The following is a 22,054-nucleotide window of genomic DNA, read 5'->3' as shown; positions in this document are numbered from 1 at the left end:
GTGCAGAGTTCCTTTTAGGAGTTAAGAGGCATTTAATTTCTACATTATATGGAGGAGGGTTTGTCAAAGGAAAAGGATAAATATAATTTGTATGGTAAATCTCCCTGGGGTCCTTGTAATTTGTTTTGTTAGACAGGAAATTCAGTGTAACAGCTTTTGTTAAAGTTTAGTCTTCAAATGGTCAATTAGACCTTAAAGGTTTTAGTTACCTCATAGTCTAAATATTAATTTCACATTTCCTTCCTTCTGAGGACATATGGAGGTAGGATGAAATAGTCTAAGTTAACCATGTAGCCTATATTTGGAGAGAAAATATGAATTAAAATACATTTGTAGCTTCAGATGTTCATCTGGTGAGAAGACATGAAATGCTTACTGGATGTGTGCTACTGAAGGTTTTATAATTTGACTTTTTTTTTTTTTTTTATACTCTTTCAGGATCTCTACTCTTAGAGTCAAAGATAAATCCAAACACTGCATATCAGAAACAGCAGGCAAGTAGTTGTTTATCTTTAATTTGAAAACTTCATCTGTGATCCAGGATGTATTTATGTGACAAAGATGGGAATACTTTCCAGACAAGAAAAAAAGTTTGGTAACTAAAATTAGGAACCATATATATTTTATTTCAGTTTGAGAGTTTCAGACTGAAAAGCAGTTTTTATATTGGTGATTTAATGTTGGTTTTTAATTGAGCCACTGTTTGTGTTGCAATACAATGTATTCTTTGGTCTTTAAGCCAGGTCTGTTCTATATGCTCTACACTGAACCTTTTGTTCTGAGTCGAATTTGAAAGAAATGGCTTAAAAGAAAATTCAGTGTTCACTTACTACCATTAAGAAATAATTCAAAGAAATGTTTTTAAAGCAAGGAGAACCTGTGATATGAAGTTAGATCTTTTCATCAAGGAGAAGGATTTTTTTTTTTAAGTAGTATTTAAGTCTGCTTCTAATTGTATGCATATTTTAAAATAATAAATGAGTACTTAATAAATATACACATTGGTAATTATGCAACATTTTCTGTTAATATTGTCACTTTGGGAAAGGAAATCTGTTTTAGTATTGCTAATTAGTTAACATGAAGATATATCATTGAGTCTTTTCTTATCTGTGGATGTTTTCATTTTTATTATGAAGTACTAACAACATTAAATAGTTTAGAGAATAATATAGTGGACAATATTAACATGATATGTTTTTTTCAACCTTTTGTAATGTTTAACATGGATAAAGGTAAAATCTCCTTTGTATCTATCTCATTTTGTCTATTCTTTATTCTCCCTATGGTAACCCTATTCTGAAATTGTTTTGTATTCTGTATACATGCTTTTTATACCCTCCCTGCATATGTATATATTCATAAATAATATGTAGTCTTTGTTTTTAAACTTTTACAATACACTATTGATAACATACTTTACATGTATCCTAAAATTTGTGTTTTCACAATTCTTTGAAGATTTATTTGTGTTAACATAGGGAGTTTTTTTAATACTGTATTATATTCTAATGTATGATACAACTGTGAGTCATTTGATTTATTTTGTGTGTGGGTGTAGTGTGGTGTGTTTTGTAAATAAAGTCACTATGACAGGCTTTGGAAGGGAAAGACATTTAAGATTTGTATTTATAGCATCAGGTCTATCTTTTTTCAAGTTCTATGAGAATTTGGATTCTATAAACATTTCATAGAAGAAATAAAATTACATCTTTTGTAAAGCTTATTAATGATAAAAATATTAATGTAAATTGTTGATGCATGCAATGCATTCTTAGTTCTTCAATATATTTTAGTATTCAACTGGTGAGGTTTTTTTTTTTTTCTTGGAAAATTTTTATATGTGTCTATCTTTTTGGTGAAGAATTCAATTAAAACATTTGCCTTAAACTTTTGAGTGTTTCTCTGTATCTTAGATATATTTAAGGACATTTAAATAAATTTAATTTCTAGTTCAACTAGACAGATAGGTACTCTGTGTTTGCGCTGACTTGGGAGTCTTTGCTTGTTTGTGAAGAAATAATGTTGTCATTTTTTTCTCCTACCTCTGAATATAAATGATGATGGGGACATTTGCTCATGTAAGTGTGGGCTCATATTCATGAGCAATTAGCTACACATTTAGTTAAAATAACTTTTCTTGATGTGTGTTAAGTGATATTTTAGCTACTATTCCTATTGAAAAGAGTATATTGTACAGAGGCTTATTTGTAAAACAGTACTCCAACACTTTAAAGATATACAGTGGTTCTTCAAATACTTTAAAATTTTTAAAACATACTTTCATGTATAATGATACTTTCTAAAAAAAAAAAAAAAAAAAAAACAACCAAACAACTGGGCATAGTGGTTCCCACCAGTAATCCCAGGACTCAGGAGGCAGAGGTTAGGTGGATCTCAGAGTTCTGGGAGGGAGGGAGGGAAGGAGAGGGAGAAGGAAAGAAAAAAGAGAGAGNGATATTTTAGCTACTATTCCTATTGAAAAGAGTATATTGTACAGAGGCTTATTTGTAAAACAGTACTCCAACACTTTAAAGATATACAGTGGTTCATCAAATTCTTTAAAATTCTTATAACATACTTTCATGTAAATTGATAATTTATAAAAAAAAAAAAAAAAAAAAACTAGTTCAAAGCCAGGCAGTGGTTGTGCATCCCTTTAATCCCAGGACTCAGGAGGCAGAGGTTAGGTGGATCTCAGAGTTCTGGGAGGGAGGGAGGGAAGGAGAGGGAGAAGGAAAGAAAAAAGAGAGAGAGAGAGAGAGGAAAGGAAAGGAAAGGAAAGGAAAGGAAAGGAAAGGAAAGGAAAGGAAAGGAAAAAGGAGAGAAAGAGAGAAAAGAAAGAAAGAGAGAGGGGGGAGGGAGAGAGAGAGAGGGAGAACTAGTTCTGGATAAATTTGGTGTGTCTATATATCTATATCTATATACACATAGATATAGATACATAGATACAGATATATACACATATACATACAAACACTAAGTGTTCAAAACATTGAAAAAATATATTTTAAAGATTTATGGATCTGAAAATGTTTTCTGCAACTAGTCACATCTAAGTTAAAGTTCAGGGCTACATATCTTTATGATGTTTCCATACATAGATTACACACACATGAGGGGAATAGGGAAATGCATGCTGTGAATACTGTCTAGAGTCACCTGTTTTATTTACTTGACATTTACTTAAATTTTAAGAGGACCTTTCTAGTGGAAGTCAGAGCCATTTAAAGTTTTAAGTTTAATTTCTTTGTAATATATACAGTTTTTTTTCTATTTTAACCAAAATCATATTCAATTTGCAGTTTTTACTAAGTAGCACAAGTTAGAATTCTTGAATACATTATTTTTATGTTTATTAGAATTATCACATCAGCATTTGTCAACATTTGAAATTTTAGATTATGCTAGAAAGTTATTTCCAAAATTAAAAGAAATATATCATTAACAGATGGATTTTTAAATTAAAATGTGAATGAATGGCTTGTTTATAGAATACTTTACTAAATTCAAATATTTTGAATAGATTCAGATTAACTTATAATCACAGTTTCAGTCCTAAAATGACTGCTAAATTGTCTGCTCAGAATACATGGGTTTTTCTCTCCCAAAATATATTAGAATAAGTACAATTAAGTATCAAATAACTGAATTGTAGTACAGTACTTCCCCACCATGTCTAGTTCTGAAAAGGGTGAGAGATGGGAAGTATACTTTCTCAGTACATTTAAGTACTTAAGGAAACACATTGGGAAGAAAAGAAAATGATTATCCAGTACAGCATGAAACAACGTGTCTAATACATGTTTAAGTAGCTTAAAGTCAATCCTACCATTCTTGAGTAAACCAAATGTCAAAATCATAGGGATAGATAGACCTTAGCATATTTAACATAGTTATGTTTTCCTGGGTTTAAAAGATAAGTCCTCACTTCAGTGAAACAGTAGTACAATGATAAGATAGCTAATGAAAATTGTTTCTATAAGCCTAGATCTTACTGAAGATGCATGAAAGTATTTCCTATGGAGGCAGTTGAGGTACAGAAAGGTTATGAATGAAAATGCAAAGCAGGACTATTTCAACACAAAATATTATAAACAGAAAACTTGTATTCCACAGGTGTGGGCAGTAGAGCATTAGAGATAGGAGAAAGCAGCAAACAAAACTGCCATTATAAGTTCTTCTTAGAGACCCAAAATGGTGGAAATGATACTGCCCTTAAGCAAACTAGTCTGATATTGTCATGAATACTAGATGAGAGGAGCATGGGGGAGCAAAAGGCTTTGGGTGGGGAACTCTTGTAATAATTGTGATAGACAAAACGAAAGTCTGGTAAATAGACTTGAAGAAATGTAACTCTGATATGTTTTCAAGAAGTTGCTAGAGGACATGTGAATGATAAAAGATCAGAGAAGAAATCAGAGGCTGCTGTCCGATTGATTGTTTTGTATTATTACTACTAGTAGTACTGTTACTATGACTGTAACTGTTGCTATTACTATCTAGTGTTTGGGACCAAGAAAGTAATAGTTCTTTCCAGAAAGTGCATTAAGTTGAGTAGGCTTACTTTGAGCTTTTGGTTTGCGGCTTGGTTATCAAAATAAAGCTTTTTTTTTTTTTAATGTGCACTATGTTGGCATGGGTAATTCAAAAGTATTTATTGAAGTCTCTCCTACCTCTAGTCCATGTGGTTTGTGTTACTAACAGTCATCCTCATTACCATTTTCTTTGTTTTTATTATTTTTGGTTGGCTGGGTTTTTTGAAACAGGGTCTCACAATGTAGCTGTGGCAGTCCTGGAACTTACTCTGTAGACTAAGCTGTCCTCAAACTCACAAAGATGGACCTGCCTCTGCCTCCTAAGTGCTACGGTTAAAAGTGGGGGCCACTATGCACATCACCTTTCCATTTTCTTACACGTCATCATCTCACACTAAGTGTGTAGACTCACTCTCCATTTCTTAAGCACACATAACAAATAGCATTCCATATGCTATTCTGGGTACCCTCCCCCCAGACCCACGTGGGTTTTTTTGTTTGTTTTGTTTTATTAATTTAAGTTTGAAAGTGGGTGAAATAAATGAAGTCTTAACATTAAACATCTAGAACTGGTGGTAAGGTTTGAGTTAGTAAAGCAGATCCTCGTTTAAGAAACATAAAATGAACTTTTAGTTTCAGCACACCCCCTTAGTAGACAGAGAGTAAGAACAAAACTTAAGACAGCATTGTAGAACTGTCCACGTTTATTCATTGGCCCAGTACTTAGTAGGATGTTGTTTATGGGCTGATCTGAGTCTTCTTTAGGGTTGTTTGTTTTTTTAATTAAGTTTGAAATTTTTTGAAGACATAACTTATTCTGGGCTTTGTTTGTAGTACCATGGGGGGGGGCGGTCATCAAATCCAGCACTTTGCACATGCATTCTGCCACTGACCTACCTCCCAATCCTAGAAACAGTTTTTCAGTTACCTGACAGGGGAGATGCCATGATCACAAAGATGGTTTTTCCAAGATGAGACTTACCCATTGCACTCCAGATGTGCTGACCCCTGCAGTTTTCCTAATGCGGTAGTGGGGGACTTAGTTTGCACTTTCCTCTAAAACAAACAAACAAACAAAAAAGTAATGATCCAAAGTACATAACATCAATTTGTGGATGCTGGTGAATGCAATAAATGAAATAATATTTGGGGTTGGGGTTGCTCTGTAATCAAAATCGATTAGGCAGTCAAATTAGAGGATCATAGAGGTATTAGACAGATGTATTTAAATGATGTATTTGTGTGTGTGTGTGTGTGTGTGTGTGTGTGTGGTGTTTTGACTTTATGTCAGGGCACTATGTGTGTCCAGCATCCTCAGAAGCCAGGAGGTTTCAGATCCCCTGGGTCTGGAGAAGGTGATTGCAAGCTGCCATGTAAGTGTTGGGAACTGAACCCTGGTCCTCCAAAAGAGCAACCAGTGTAACATTTCTCTAACTCCTAAAAGGATTTTCTGTTTTTAAGATCTTAAAGGATTTTACTATTTTGAACAAAGACTAGCATGATCTCTTCCAGTGGGTAGATAGCTTTGAATAATACATTCAAAGAAGTTCAGTGCACTACACAGAGAAACAGCTCTAAGGACAAACTGTAGAAATGATGCCTGAGATGATAGTTTTCCTAAGTGGATTTCCCCAATATTTTTAAAGTAAAATTTTACTTTGTATCCAAAACAACCCTATTCATTCTGTTAGATTATTACATAGTGAATTTAATGTCTGATTGTTTATATGTGTTTAAACTAAAATCTTAACCTTAGTTTCTAATTACGGAGTTGGACAACCTAACCTTTTTAAAAGTAGGAGCAAAATTGAGGATACTCTATGAAGAATAGACCTTAGGTTATTCTTTCTGCATATTGGTGATGGGCCATACTTCTAAGCCTCCCATATAGCACCAATATTCAAATGCCAGAGACTAGAAGAGACTTACCACCACATTCTGCTCCCCAGCATCCATAGTCTCTTGGCCATGCCATAATGCAAAATGTGTTCCATTCAACTTAAAAGTCCCTAGTCTTTCACAGTCTTTTAACACTGTTTAAAGGTTCAAAGTCTGTTCTAAAACTCAAAGCAATCTCTTAATTGCAACTTCCTATAAAACCAAAAAGCAAATTACATACTTTGAACATAAAATGGCATAGAATATATAATGTCATTTCAAAAGGGAGGAATGAGAGCATAGTAAAAAAAAATCCTGGACCAGAGCAAACTCATCAAGACAGACTCCGAAGTGCCATGTAGCTTATGTCTGAGGGCAAAAGGATCAAGTGGCTTCTCCTTCCAGCTTTGCTCCCTGCCTCTCTCTTGGGCTGTTTCCATTCTCTGTGTACAGCTTTCCTTGGCAGTTATCCCACAGATCAAGCCTCTCTTAAGCTCGTTTGTTTGTTTGGTAGAAGTCTTGGGTATAACACTATATTTTGTTTTTCTTTTTACCCTATTTACTCTTTTTCATTGTATTCCTGCATAAGATTGTTACTAATAACCATGCCACAGAATCAGTGTTAGGATTAGGTTTGAAATCTCAGGAGAAGAAATTAGTCCATTACCTTTTAATTTACCTCAGACACAGGACAGAAAGCAGCCACCCTCTTAGCAAATATCACAAGACCAGTCTCTAGCCAAGTGGTACTATTGTTCCCCACTGAACCATCCCTCTACTCCACCTGACTCTCAGCAGTGCTCTGTCAGACTTCTACTGTGATGGGCCATAAAGCTCTGCTTACAATGTCAACTCATTTTTCTAGTCCATCCCTGAAAATTCTTGAGTATTCTGAAAAATATAGTCACATGATCAGGTTCTTCACAGCAATAGTCCATTCCCTTGTACCAGTGTCTAAATTACTTTCCTATTTCTGCAATTAAACAGCAACTTACAAAAAGGTTTATTGGGGCTTACAGTTCCCAGTGTGATAAGAGTCCATCACTATTACAGTTAGGAATCATAGCAGCAGGGATGCATGGAAAAAACAACTGAGAGCTCGGGGCTCATGTTTCATACCATGAACCGAAAATAGCAAATTGGGAATGATGCTGGTGTTGGAACTCTGAAAACCTACCTCCACTGCCACAAAGGTCAGGCTTCTAAGCTTTCTGCACACCACCATTGTGCACCAAGTAGTCACATATCAAGGGCCATTCAAAACACCACACATGCAAAAATTCACACATACAATAAAAATGAGCAAAAAGGTAGGAATGTAAGTTATTGATGAATGGAATGGCTGACTTTCCAGATAACAGAAAATAGATGGTTGGAGTATCTGCAACCTTGCTCAAGAGGGATTGCCTAGAGCCTGCTAATCTATTTTAGCATATTTAGAAAATTGTTCATTGTCATCTTTAATATCAAAGTTTCTCTTGCATTGAAAGTATATTACAAAATGTTAAAGGCACAGCAGAATACTTTATAGATGTGCACTATCAGGTGACTGTACTTTAACTGTCAGTTCGCTCTTGACTTTTTGTTTATATTTTATAGGTACATTTTTTTCTAGTATGTAATGAGAAGTGTTTTTACTTTTTTTAACAGGATACATTAATTGTTTGGTCGGAAGCTGAAAACTATGATCTGGCTCTAAGTTTTCAAGAAAAAGCTGGCTGTGATGAAATTTGGGAAAAAATTTGTCAAGTAAGGGTTTTTTTAATATGTCTTTATAACTGTGATTGTGTACGTTATTCATTTTTTTTCTTTTCACTTCAGAAGAATGTATTAAAGTATAGAAAGGTAACAGTGTGAGATTTTAATGCTCTAACATGGATATTTATATTTCTGGGGATCTGACCCAGGTCCTAATTCATACTAAAGAAGTGCTCTGACTGACACTGACCTATATCCTCAGTCTTGGACTCTTTATTGCAGCTGATTATTTCACTTAAAAGTATTAACAACAACATTATCATAATTTTTAGGGTTTTTATGTAAGCAAGGCTATGAATGTAACACACTGAGGTAGAGTGCTTGCCTAGCATGCAGGAGGCCCTGGGGTCAGCTTCAACACTGATGAAGCCATAATCCCAACAGTCAGGAGGCAGAGGCAAGAGGATCAGAAGCAGAAGGATCATAGGAAGCTTGGTCAGCCTAAGCAATGAAACCTCAGAAGGGAAATGGGGCTCGGGAAATGCACTAATAGTGTAGTCTTCCTGTAGAGCAGACAACGCCTGCACTCAGCGACACCTCACATTAATATGGAACATTATTTGCAGTTGATACAGTAATAGTAAGTAGTACTATTATTTAAAACCCATGCTTTGTTTACAACTAAGCTTTTCCTTAATGTACGTTAACTTTCCTCATGCTGCCACATTGTGCCACTCACATCTCCTGTCTTCTTAGATGGTTTTTGGCTATAATACTTGGTAATTGGAATTTTAAATTTTTTTAGTTTTGTTTTGTTTTTAATGACAGATCAGTTTCAATGACTACCTAGTACAGGTCTTTATTTCTAATGGATTAATTTTATTGTTGTTTGTTACCATTCTCACTTGAGCTTTTCTCTGTGATTCTATTTGTGATCAAATTTCACGGCACTTTCGGACTGGTTTCAAACTATCAGTGATCCTCAGTCTTAACCTCCCAAGGACTGAGGTTACACGAACCACTACACCCAGGCTCTTCTAGTGATTCTTAATTGAAATCTAATTTTGTTTGGCTGTTTTTAATTTGTGACACATACTTCAAGAAACTGTAGTCAGGAACACTGATGAAAACCAGAGGATCAAGAGTTTATGGTCATCTCAGGTCTGGGGTTGGGGGGAGAGAGAATGAGAATATTTGAGACCACTCTAGACTACATGAGAAGCTAACTCAAAAAAAAAAAAAACAAAGTGAATACTCCTATTCCCAATGATGTGTAGCCCTTGATCAGTAAAATTTTAGCAGTATGGTTTCTTTTACAAAATCTTATTACATATTGTTACTGAGCACTATTAATATATACTATTAAATAACAGGACTCTGGTATTCAAAAATTCAATAGAGTGTTCATATATTCGTGCAAAATATACATGGAATAAAATTGAAATTGTTACTTGTCTTTAAACCTGTGAATGATTTTTTTTTTCCTTTCATATGGTTTCTTTTTCTTATTTATTTTTTTTATTTTCTTTATTTACATTTCAAATGCTATTCCGAAAGTTCCCTATACCCCNCCCCCGCCCCTACTCCCCTACCCACCCACTCCCACTACTTGGCCCTGGCCTTCCCCTGTGCTGGGTCATATAAAGTTTACAAGACCAAGGGGCCTCTCTTCCCAATGATGGCCAATTAGGCCATCTTCTGCTACATATGCAGCTAGAGACTCGAGCTCAGGGGGTACTGGTTAGTTCATATTGTTGTTGCACCTACAGGGTTGCAGCCCCCTACAACTCCTTGGGTACTTTCTCTAGCTCCTCCGTTGGGGACCCTGTGTTCCATCCAATAGCTGACTGTGAGCATCCACTTCTGTGTTTGCCAGGCACTGGCATAGCCCTGTGAATGATTTTTATTTTGTTTCTTTCATGTGTTCCTCTAAAAAGCAGCTGTGTTTTTAGCATATGAAATTCTCTATAAATTACTATTTCAGACCTAAAAAATGATCAAAATTGTTTACCTGTAATGTATTTTCAGCAAACATTTGATACTCTGGTCTTAGTACACTTTAATCCACGAAGTGACATTTATCTATGTAAAAGCACACTTGAAATATAAAACTATTAAAATCACTAAATTAATAAAAATAAGAGAATACTATGGAAACATTTGTTTGGAATATAGATAATAACATATAAAAGTAACCTTGTAAAATGATAAGCTTCAAATATTAGAAAGGTATATACACCTTATTTAGAATTGCTGTGTTGACTTATCTATATACTACAACATAGATGTGCATAGTAGATAATATTTTTTAGTAATCAGCATATTAGATTATACCTTTCCCACCTCAACCCTTACTACTTAATATATGGTTTGGAATATATATATATATATATATATATATATATATATATATATATATATATATATATATATGCCTGAGACTTCATATATTTGTACTAATATTTTTAATTATTTCATTTTTTTACTTGTGTTTATATGTATTGTGTGGGCACACATGTGCCACAGAACATGTATGGAGGTTAGAATACAACTTGGCACGGATCTGTGTACCAGTATGTCTCCTACGTCTTTGACTCTGTACTATGAGCCTTCGGTGCCTAAGAAGGCCAGAAAGTGTTGGATTCCTTGACCTGGAGTTGGAGATGGTTGTGAGACATGTGGGTGGAAATGAAACCAGGGTCGTCTAGAAGAGCAGCCAGTGCTCTTAACCACTGAGACATCATTTCAGCCCTGTAAAGCAAATTTTAAATGGCCATATTTACTAAGCATCTACATTTAGAAACAGTAAAAGCAGTGTAAATATGCCTAATATATTTGAAGGAGCCAGGTAAAGTGGACATACTAAAACATGGGCCAGTGAGATGGCATTTATCTGCAAGCCTGATGACCCAAGTTTGATCCCAAGAACCCATGGTGGGAGCAGGGAATCACTTTGATCTCTCTCAGACACACCATGGCACTGGGGTGTCCACTTCCCATTTATTCATATATATACTTTAAAAAGCATCCATTACTATTTTCACTTTGACTTATCGCAATTTGTACCTTACAGTACCTGTTCAGAATTGTTCCTGATTACCTACTTGATTTCAGTTCCTGGAACTCCACATGGTAGAAGAATAGAACTGACTCCTTCACATTGTCATCTGATCTCCATGTGTGCACTGTGGCATAGACACACACACACAAAATGATTTTTTTTTAAATCAGCACTGTTTAACTTAAAAATTACCCAAGGGAGACTTGGTAATGCATGCTTTTAATCCCAGGGCTTGGGGCAGAGATAGGTGGATCTCTGTGAGTTCAAGGTCAGCCTGGTGTACAAAGTGGGTTACAGAACAGCCAGAGCTATTCAGTGTGATTCTGTCTTAAGAAAGAAAAGAAGGAAAAGCAAAAGTAAGGAAAGGAAAGGAAAAATTTGCTTAATAAAAAGGCCAGAAATCATAGCACACATTTTTATTCAGTGTTAAAGAGACAAGCAAGTGGATCTCTATGAGTTCAAGGCCAGCCAGGGCTACAAAGAGAGGCTCTGTCTCAAAAATGAAAGAATTAATCCAGTGCCTGACAAATCTGTGTCTTCCCCAGGCCAGTCATTGTCTTTTAATATTACATCCTCAGGAAGCTTTAGTTTAAATGTCCAATATATTTGATTATCAGTATCATACAATTTATGTACATAAAAGTTGAGTCAAGAATATCAATGTTGTACAGTAATAGTATGGTGGTAAATGGACCTAAAATATAAGAGTCAATAGATTTGTTCCAGTTCCTCACTGCTTTGTATGATGAGATGTCTCAGAGCAGTGTCACTCAGAGTTTACAAGGCTTCCTTCTGCCAGGTTCAAGAAACCTTGATAAATAAGGTTTGTGTCCCTTCAGGCATCTGGTATAATTGAGCCATTGCTAGTTCTTGCTCTTAGCCTTAGAGATGCAGCATTGAGTTTCTTACTATATCGTCATCTACCCATTTCTTTGCCCTCTGTTATTTCTCCTCTGCATTTTCTTCTCACCCACAGTGGGATTACAAGCACATGCCCACTTCCGTGTCCTGAATTGTTGGTTTCTAGGGCTCCACTTAAGGGTCCTCACGCTTGCATGGCAAGGGTTTTACCAACTGACATTGCCCCAGTCCTAAGAATGTCATTTTCTTGACTGGCCTTGAATTCCTACTGCCTTAACCTCTCAATCACTGAAATTACAGGTAAACAACTGTACTCAGTTTTCAAGGCATTTTTACTTAAACTCAGTGGTCACTGATTTGTGGTTTGATTGCCAGTGTTAATGTACTGTGTATTCTAAGATAACCAGCTTTACTTGGGTGTTTTTAGGTTCAAGGTAAGGACCCATCCGTAGAAGTCACACAGGACCTCATTGATGAATCCGAAGAAGAACGATTTGAAGAAATGCCAGAAACTAGTCATCTAATTGACCTGCCCACATGTGAACTCAGTAAACTTGAAGAGATTGCTGACTTAGTTACCTCAGTTCTCTCCTCACCTATCCGTAGGGAAAAGCTGGCTCTGGCCTTGGAAAATGAAGGCTATATCAAAAAACTACTACAGCTATTCCAAGCTTGTGAGAACCTAGAAAATACTGAAGGCTTACACCATCTGTATGAAATTATTAGAGGAATCTTATTCCTAAATAAGGCAACACTTTTTGAGGTAATGTTTTCTGATGAGTGTATCATGGATGTCGTGGGATGCCTTGAATATGATCCTGCTTTGGCTCAGCCAAAAAGACATAGAGAATTCTTAACTAAAACTGCAAAGTTTAAGGAAGTTATACCAATAACAGATTCGGAACTAAGGCAAAAAATACATCAGACTTACAGGGTACAGTACATTCAGGACATCATTTTGCCTACACCATCTGTTTTTGAAGAAAATTTCCTTTCCACTCTTACATCTTTTATTTTCTTCAACAAAGTTGAAATAGTCAGCATGCTGCAGGTAAGTAAATTATTTTTCACATATTTTGAAGTGTTTGCTCCTAATAATTTAATCAGGTGATAAAGGTTTATTGTATTTAAATGTTCTACCAAATGTAGAAAGCATGGCTGACATGATTTTGTGTGTGTGTGTGTGTGTGTGTGTGTGTGTGTGTGTGTGTGTGTGTGTGTGTTAGTATAAGGTACTTTCTATTTTTTATTTACATTTATTATGTATGTGCATGTATACTGCACTTTGTTGGTGAGCATGATTGGAAAGCTTTTAGGAGTTGGTTCTATCCTTCCAAAATGAGGCTCCCAAGGATTGAACTTAGGTCATTAGGCCTAACAGCAAGTGCCTTGACTCACTGAACCATCTCCCTGGCCCTGGGTCTCATGAAACCCAGGCTGATCTGGAACTCACAATGTAGCTGAGAAGAACTCCTAATTTCTGGGATTACACACATGTACCACCACTCCTGGGCCCTACCTATCGATTTTTCATTATTCTTCAGTAATAGGTATAAGGAAAGTTAAGTACATACATTAGGTATTTTTATGGTAAATGGGACCTGGTCTTTTTGTGGTTTCTCTGTGTCGTTGTTTGGCTGGCCTCTAATTTTCCTCTTAGCTTCCTAAGCACAATGATTTCAGTCATATGACCTACTGTACATTTCAGGATACTATTTTACTTGCAGACAGAAAATCAGTCTCAGGAAGTTGGAAATAAAGTCATACTGTGGAGTTATATAAAGGACGTCAGAATCTCAAATATAGCTTTCAATTGATTGCCTGACTTTAGAAGTGTTTCCAAATCCACAATAGTAAATCACAACTTTTTTTATATTCGAAAAATAAGATCTAGAAATGTAGCTGAATGGTAGAGAGTGCATGCCTATCATGTATAAGGCCCTTATTCAGTTCCCAGTACTGCCAAAAATATGTTAAATAAGTTATATAAACTAAGCTATAAATATTTGTAAAATTTTGCATGTCACTTTACATATTTAAATTTTTATTTGTGAAATTTATGATATAAAGCAAAACTTTAAAGGAATTTTGATTATTTTTGGTTTTGGGGTTTGTTTTTTGTTAAGACTGGGTCTCACTAGTAGCTTTGGCTGGCCTGAAATTCACTATGTAGACCTTGAACTCTTAGTGATTCTGCCTTCTGAGTGCTGGGATTAAAAGCTTATGCTACCTAGCCAAGAAATTTGTATTTATTTATGATCCATGAAATTGTTATTAATTATAAACTACTTGCTGTTTTTCTACGATTTACCACTTAATTATCTTTTACTTGCCTACAGTGACACTGAAATCTAGTTCCAATAGTGTAGGAGGAAGAAAAAAATTAAGACTGAAGCCAATTGTCTTTAAATGCTCTTTTTCCCCCGTCTAAAATTGATTTCTATTATTTTTAATTGAACCTGTGTGCACACATGCATGTATGTGTGTACTGGCACGTACAAGTGAGTGCTGAATGCTTATTTTCTAAAGCCCACTTCCAAGGCTTCTATGAAGAAATGTTTAATTAGATACTAGATGTTTCCAAATATCATAGCTATGTTGTTTGTATACCTATATTTTTTTAAGTGAGTTTTAATATGTTGTATGAATTAAATAAAGGGAGATTGAGCACACTATGTCTCACTGAACCAAAATGAGGTAGAACAAAAGTACATATAAGTAATAGCCTATTAGGTTAGTTATCCAAAAAGTAGTTTAAATAAGTTATATAAACTTACTATGTTTGTGTGTGTGTATGTGCACATGTGTGCGTGTATGTATGTGTGTATAATGGAAATACATTAATGAAATGTAAATGCAACAGAGCTGCTACAGGGTAAGACTGCTTTCAGAAGAAGAATGTTTCTCTTCCTCCCAGGAATGATACAGGATAGCAATCTTAAATGTTTCATATATGCATCTGTGAAAGCACTAATGCAGTGCTTTCAACTTCCCTAATGCTATAACCCTCTAAGACTGTTCCTCATGTTGTGGAGACCCTCAACTACAAAATTATGTTTGTTGCTACTTTATAACTAATTTTGCTACCATTATGAATATATTAAATATATTATGAATATATTAAATATCTGATATGCAGCATATCCGATATGTGACTTGTTAAAGGGTCATTGACCACCCCCCCCCCCCAAGGGGTCGAGAGCCACAGATTGAGAACTTCTGCACTAATGTGATTACGAGCTCCTGGTGAATTTTCTCTTTTTCTTTTTCAGTTTTTCAAGACAGGGTTTCACAGTATAGCCCTGGCTATCCTAAAACTCACTCTGTAGACCAGGCTAACCTTGAACTTAGAGAAATCTGCCTGTCACTGCCTCTCATTATTTGCTCAGATTGAAGGCATATGACACCTCTACCCAGCAAATAAGAATTTTCTTAATGTGAAATTTTTGGCTAATGTGAAATGTAAACCCCTAGGCCCATGCTTGAAAAATATACTTCAAACATATTTCATAAATTAAATTGCTGACAGCCAGTAAAATAAGGTTATTTTGTAAACAGCTACAAGATAAGATCACTTTCAGAACAGGAAGTTTAAATTTCTCTTTCTCCCAGAAATGATAGAGGACAGCAGTCTTCAAGTGTGACATTTGTTATATATTCCCAGTGTCCACAGGTAAGAGTTGAACTTAGTGCCAACCCATCAGAATCTCCGGCTTACAAACCCCATAATTTATAGAAAATGAGGTTTCAGCCCTGAGTTGTCTCCAACTTTTGATTTTGCTTTCTAGTTAAATATATAAGGTTTTTAAGTGCCTTCCTAAAAACTGATGTGTGAGGTTTTGGCCTTGCAACCAAGGAGTGCTTTAGACCCATTTCATTATGATTTGCTCATTCCCATATTGACTGGTCCTGCTTCTCTTCAGCTCTTATGCTTCAGTTTAAGAGCATACACAAGGAACTTTTATTTTTAAGATATTGTTTTTATAATCATGTGGGTTTGTGCACATGATTGTAGTGCTCATAGAGGCCAGAGTAGGGTGTAGGATTCTCTAGAATAAGTCATTGTGAGTTGCCTGAGGTAGAGGGGAGTTATACTCTTGTCCTCTGCAATTGCAGTGTGTGTCCTCCCCCCTGTTCCAGGAGTAGGTTCTAACTCCATTTCTACCACTCACTAGCGCCTAGCTCCTGGAATCTAAAATTGGACTGAGCACCCTCAAAGTAGTGTTGTAAAAGCCTGACCACATTTAAAGATGATTGTTTGTTTTACCTGCTTTTACATTATTATAACAAAAGAGTTTGATTTAGGCTTCTGTTTTGTTCTTAGTTTTGCTTGTGGTGCTAAGGATCAATCTTTTATACTTTGTCTTTGAGTACTTCCCATTGATGCTTTCTGTGGTACTTGCAGACTACTGGCTTTGTCTTCAGATAATGTCTAAATGTTGTTTTTAATACAAATATGTGTTGTAAATTAATACGGCTGCTGTGTTTCTTTATCCTAGCTAGTTCCCAGTAACAGCGCAGAGATGCAAAGATTTATTTTCAGACTTCGCCTTAACACCTGGGCAGTTAAATGACCTATCTTAAACCCCCTAAGATAATCTGGTTACCTCCCAGCCAACTTGCCCAAAGTATTTGCATTTAGGGTCTCCTATTCTCAAGATGAACTCTCATGAACTCCTTCCTTCCTCCTCTTAACCAATCTGAATTTCTATTCTTCCCCTCCTTCTGTCCTTCCCTCCCTTTCTTCCTCCCCCTCCTTCCCCTGACTGGCCGAAGTCCCTCCCTATCAGTTTGTATTGACAAGGCAGAGAATAGACGATAAGAATTGTTTACACAAACTTGAGACATAAGCATTGCAATGCCTTGTCTAATTGAAAAAGATAAGAGGGCAGAGAAATCAGTATTTGAATAAATATGTCCTCTACCTAATTTCAGAAATAGTTTAAGAGATCCTTAGTTAATTGATGATCCATATTTTTAAAGGACGAATTCTTGAAATACATCTTTTATATCTGGTGATTTGATTTTACTATTTGTCAGAAATATTACTATTAGAAGTATTTTAAAACATGTTAATTTAACTTAATAGAAATTACGTTTCACAGGGAAGGGTTTCGAGAATATAATGAAAGCTTAAAAGCACCATAATTCCAAAAGTTGTTTTTTAGCAAATATCTAAAGTAAATTTCAACATAATATGATTTTACTTCGTATTTTTTTATTGTGAAAAATATAGTTAAACTGAAGAAAATGACTTGCCTAACTAAAACAAGCACAATTATAAAATCACTCCTACATTTTAGACATACAAATTTATATTAAAAAGTTATGCTGGGCAGTGGTGGCGCACTCCTTTGATCCTAGCATTTGGGAGGCAGAGGCAGGCGGATTTCTGAGTTCAAGGCCAGCCTGGTCTACAGAATGAGTTCCAGGACAGCCAGGACTACATAGAGAAACCCTGTCTCTATGTAATAAAAAAAAAAAGTCATCAAAATCAACTTTATAATGAAAATAAAAAGGGTGTGTGTATGTATATACATACACACACACACAAACATGCACACACATAGTTGGTCTGGAGCTGTAGGTCAGTGGTAGATTACTTGCCTAGCATGCACAAGGCTGTAGGTTTGATCCCATGCTCTATGTATTCTTTTAATGAGCACTTAGAGAAATTAACACCTGTCATCAAAAGACAGAGATAGACAGATCCGGGTCATCAAAATGCAATTACCATAGTGATTTGTCATTTTAGTTTATCCTTGGCCATGGATTAAAGTGCTCCGTAAATTCCCACCTTAAGACTTTGTACCTGCTGCCATAGTCCAGCTCCCTTCACTGATATACTTATGCCCCATCATGTTCGTTTCTTTTTTTCTGGTACTATATGAACTGACAGTGAGATCCTCAGATTTATTTGAGATATGTTCAAATTAAGAGTAAGTAAAGATTGAGTTAGAAAAGTGCTCCAAATGAAAAGTAAATGAATTCACTGTCTACCTCTAGAACTCCTGTTGGTCCAGCGTAGACCTGTGGTAGTATTTCTAGCTGAGTGTGTATTAGCAGGTAACTGAAGTAGCAGTTCTCAGAAAACACTACTTATATTCTCACACTTCAGGTTTCATACTGAAAATGTTTTTGAATTTTGGTCTCTGTTTGCTATACTTTGTGTAAGGCATATGCATAATGTAACTATTCTTCTGTTGATATTTCATAGTGATTATTTCTTCTCATGTAGGAAGATGAGAAGTTTTTGTCTGAAGTTTTTGCACAATTAACAGATGAGGCTACAGATGATGATAAAAGGCGCGAGTTGGTAAGTTCCTTGTTCAGAGTCTCTAAAACTTGTTTTTACGTGTTTCAGAGAACTCCTTGAGATGGTATGTGCTTCATTGTCCCTCAGGGAAACTGGAATACCTATATCATGACAGAAGTACAGATTTTTTTTATAGTAGTAGGTATTTACATAATGGAGAAGGAAAATACTTCTAAAATAAATGAATGGTAATTTGGTTCCTTAGAAATGTTTAGGCTTTTTGATACATTTATAAAGAGCTTTTTAGCAGGCATCGAGTTTGTTTTGTTTTTCTCTTAAGAGGTAACTGTATTTTAGAGGTGAAAGTAACAATTACTGTTAACCAGATGTTGCCTTCTTTGAAATGTAATCAAATTGCAGATTTTATAAAATAATGCAAGATAATTAAAATTGGTGATGGCCGGGCATGATGGTGCACACCTTGAATCCCAGCGCTTGGAAGGCAAAGGCAGTCAGATCTCTGAGTTCAAGGCCACCTTGATCTACAGAGTGAGTTCCAAGACAGGGCTACACAGAGAAACACTTTGTCCTGAAAAACCAAAACTAAATAAAAAAATTTTAAATTATCTTTGATAGTTATTGAGTGGTTTTAAAATTAGTATTTTGAAGTAGAGAGTCATCTGTTCTTGTCAGTACTCACATCCTTGTTGTGCTTTTTGTAGTGCCCTCAGTAAACCAGGCACTGTTTTTTTGTAGGATGTTTTTTTATGCAAGTGCCTTACATGACAGTCTTTTATGTTTAGAGCAGATCAATGTTTGACAAATAAAGCTAAGTTTACTTTAAATGTGATGCTAGTTTTGTATGTATATACACACGCATATATGTGTGATATATAGATATATATACTCTTATATTTTACGGTTGGAGGAGTAGTGTACACACCTCCATGCATGAGTGGAAATCAGAGGACAACTTATGGGAGTTGACCTCTTTTTCCATCATGTGGGTTCTAGGAATTGATAGCAAATAACTACCCTCTGAGTCATCTGGTCTACCCTGTGCTTTGCTTTTAGAAAGGCACAGTTTATCAACTGTTGTCCAGACTCAAACTACTAATCCTTCCACCTCAGTGCTGGGAATATATATATAGTATAAGACATTATGCTCAGATTAGCTTTTAATATATTTCTTAAATGTAGATTTTGAGGAACCAGGATATGTGAAAAGATAAGATCCTTCAGAATAATGAATTCTGTACTCTGGTAGCTAATCTTTTAGTGTGCTTGATTTTATTTTCATGTTCATTGATTTCTTACTTTATTTTACTTTACAGGTTAATTTCTTCAAAGAATTTTGTGCATTTTCTCAGACATTGCAACCTCAGAACAGGGACGCTTTTTTCAAAACCTTAGCAAAATTGGGAATTCTTCCAGCTCTTGAAATTGTAATGGTAATTATGGTTTCTTCTGTGCTTTTGAAGCTGTAAATTTGTCATAGATTCATATTTTGGATGGTAAAATGCTTACATAGTCCTAACTTATCATTTAATCATTGATCTGATACTGAGTCATCACAAGAATGATTTCGTTTACCAGATTTGTACCATCAGTGTTTGTGTTGGTTTTTCAAAGACTATTGTCTTTCCTTGAGTGATACTGTTTCATAGAATTGGGTAAGTTGTCCTCCCTTTTCAGTCCAGTTAGCCGAGTGAGGAAGGACTGAACCAAGTGACCTAAGCTTCCATATAAGAGTGGGCTGTAGTTCTCTGATTTCAGTCTGATGGATTTGATTCATAGATGTTCATATGAAATTTTAAATAATAACCTTAAATATTCATTTTAAAATAAGTGTTTTATTTCTTCATATGTGTCTATTTACATGAACATATGTTGCATATGTACCTGTGCCAGTGGATTATAGGTGTGCCCCACTATATTCAGCTCCATGCTGACTTATGTATAAAGTCTATTTCTTTTGGATGGCAAAACTAAAATTTGTACTGAGCTGCTCCCAAATGCTAACATTTATAGAAAGAAAGGAAGAAAAAGATACTTTGATTCAGTTTGGTGTGTTAATCCAAAAATTGGGAGATAATAAATCCATTTAGAGAAGGAAACAGATTGTAAAGTGAAGTTTATTTTTAATCTAAAAATCTGAGAGGTTATTCATGGATTAGAGAGAGAAGAGGGGAATGCAAGAATAACTTTTGTTAACAGTCTTTAACATGGTTTTCCTTTTACCAGGGCATGGATGACTTGCAAGTCAGATCAGCTGCTACAGATATATTTTCTTATCTGGTAGAGTTTAGTCCATCCATGGTCCGAGAATTTGTGATGCAAGAAGCCCAGCAGAGTGATGATGTGAGTAACAACCCTGCAGTTTTATGTGTGTTACCATGGAGAAGTGCCTAACTGTTGCAAAAAATTCTTAAACCATAATCTTAAATTTCTTAATATAGGACTTATAACTGACATTTTAATCCCATAGGAAACGTGCAGACCTTGTATAATAAGAATTTGTTTTTATTTACTCATTTCCTATTATTAAATAGACTAAAAGTTGAATAATAAGAAAAATGTTATATCTTCCCACTATAAAAATGTTTAAAAATTTGCCCTTAAACTATAGCAGGAACCAAGTGAACATTTAGCTGAAGGCATAGATCTCCCTGCCTCTACGTCCAGAGTGCTGGGATTAAAGGCATGTGCACGGTAACCAGCTAGGTATATTGCAGCTTTACATGTTTTGTCTTAATATCTGTTTACATTTTTACTTTCTGTTTTTCTTGGTTGTTTCCTATGTTTCTTGATTAGGGAGTGGTGTTTGTTGTTGTTTTTCTGATAGTTTTAAGGTCTCTCTGTATATGTTAAGCAGGTACCACTGTGGTGCCAAGGATCGGTCCTTAGATCCTTTGAGTCTAGAATTAGAAACAATTGTTAGCTACCCAGCCTTGGTGCTGGGAAGCAAACTTGAGCCCTCTGCTTTGGCTTTGAGGCACTTATTTAACATGTGCATCAAATTGTCTGAATTCACAGCCCTGCCTGCCTCAGTCTCTCAAGTGCTGTGATGCAAACATGTGTCACCATTGCTGCTTCGATCTTTTTACAAAGTTTGGAGTAGTGCTATAATTTAGACAATAAAGAAGTCATATTTTGGGCATTGTGTCTCATACCTCAACATTTCTTGGGACTGAAACAGAAGGGTTACCACAAGTTGAGGGCCAGCCTATGCTTTCTAACATCCTCTGTAGAGTAAGACAAGACCCTGTGTGAGCCCACCCCAAAAAGACTTTTTAGAAGTATGTTACTGTGTTAGGGGTTTTTTGTTTTGTTTGGGGAATGTTTGTTTGTTTCTTTGTTTGTTTGGGGTTCCATCCCCAGAACCCATATAAAGGTGGAAAGCAGACATTATCCTTTGATCTCCATGATTTACACACACACACACACACACACACACACACACACAACACCAGAACAAAAAGGCTTTCAAACACACATACACTGCACACAAATATGCTAAGAATACAACAAACTTGTATTGCAATAAACGTAGTAGTAAGTCACTGTCCTCAAATCTTGTAGAAAGTTGCGAGCTGAGTTGCCCCTTTTTCTAGGAAGAGTTTTCTGTCTAAAGATCGAAATGAAAGAGTTTTAGGGTCACATATTCTGTGATCATGTATGTTTGATCAACCTCTTGATTTATACTGAAACTAAAACCTAGAATGCTAACAATAAACAGTCCCTCTCTCTCTCTCTCTCTCT

The 22,054-nt window shown here is 35.6% G+C and overlaps 1 protein-coding gene and 1 pseudogene across 1 annotated transcript in view; both read left to right on the top strand.

Moving 5' to 3' along the window:
• Nucleotides 1-22,054, top strand: part of Ppp4r3b (protein phosphatase 4 regulatory subunit 3B) — a 48,696-nt gene that overhangs the window by 2,027 nt on the left and 24,615 nt on the right. The window contains exons 2-7 of the mRNA XM_021210259.2: nt 439-494; nt 8,067-8,165; nt 12,464-13,087; nt 18,275-18,352; nt 19,627-19,743; nt 20,537-20,653. Of these exons, the coding sequence (XP_021065918.1) occupies nt 439-494; nt 8,067-8,165; nt 12,464-13,087; nt 18,275-18,352; nt 19,627-19,743; nt 20,537-20,653 (1,091 nt within the window). The remainder of the gene's footprint in view (nt 1-438; nt 495-8,066; nt 8,166-12,463; nt 13,088-18,274; nt 18,353-19,626; nt 19,744-20,536; nt 20,654-22,054) is intronic.
• Nucleotides 5,459-5,597, top strand: LOC115065301 (annotated as a pseudogene).

Source organism: Mus pahari, chromosome 13 (genome assembly GCF_900095145.1).
Source record: "Mus pahari chromosome 13, PAHARI_EIJ_v1.1, whole genome shotgun sequence".
NCBI classification, from domain to species: Eukaryota; Metazoa; Chordata; class Mammalia; order Rodentia; family Muridae; genus Mus; species Mus pahari.
Note: the sequence above shows the minus strand (reverse complement) of the source record. Positions and strands in the feature narration are given on the sequence as shown.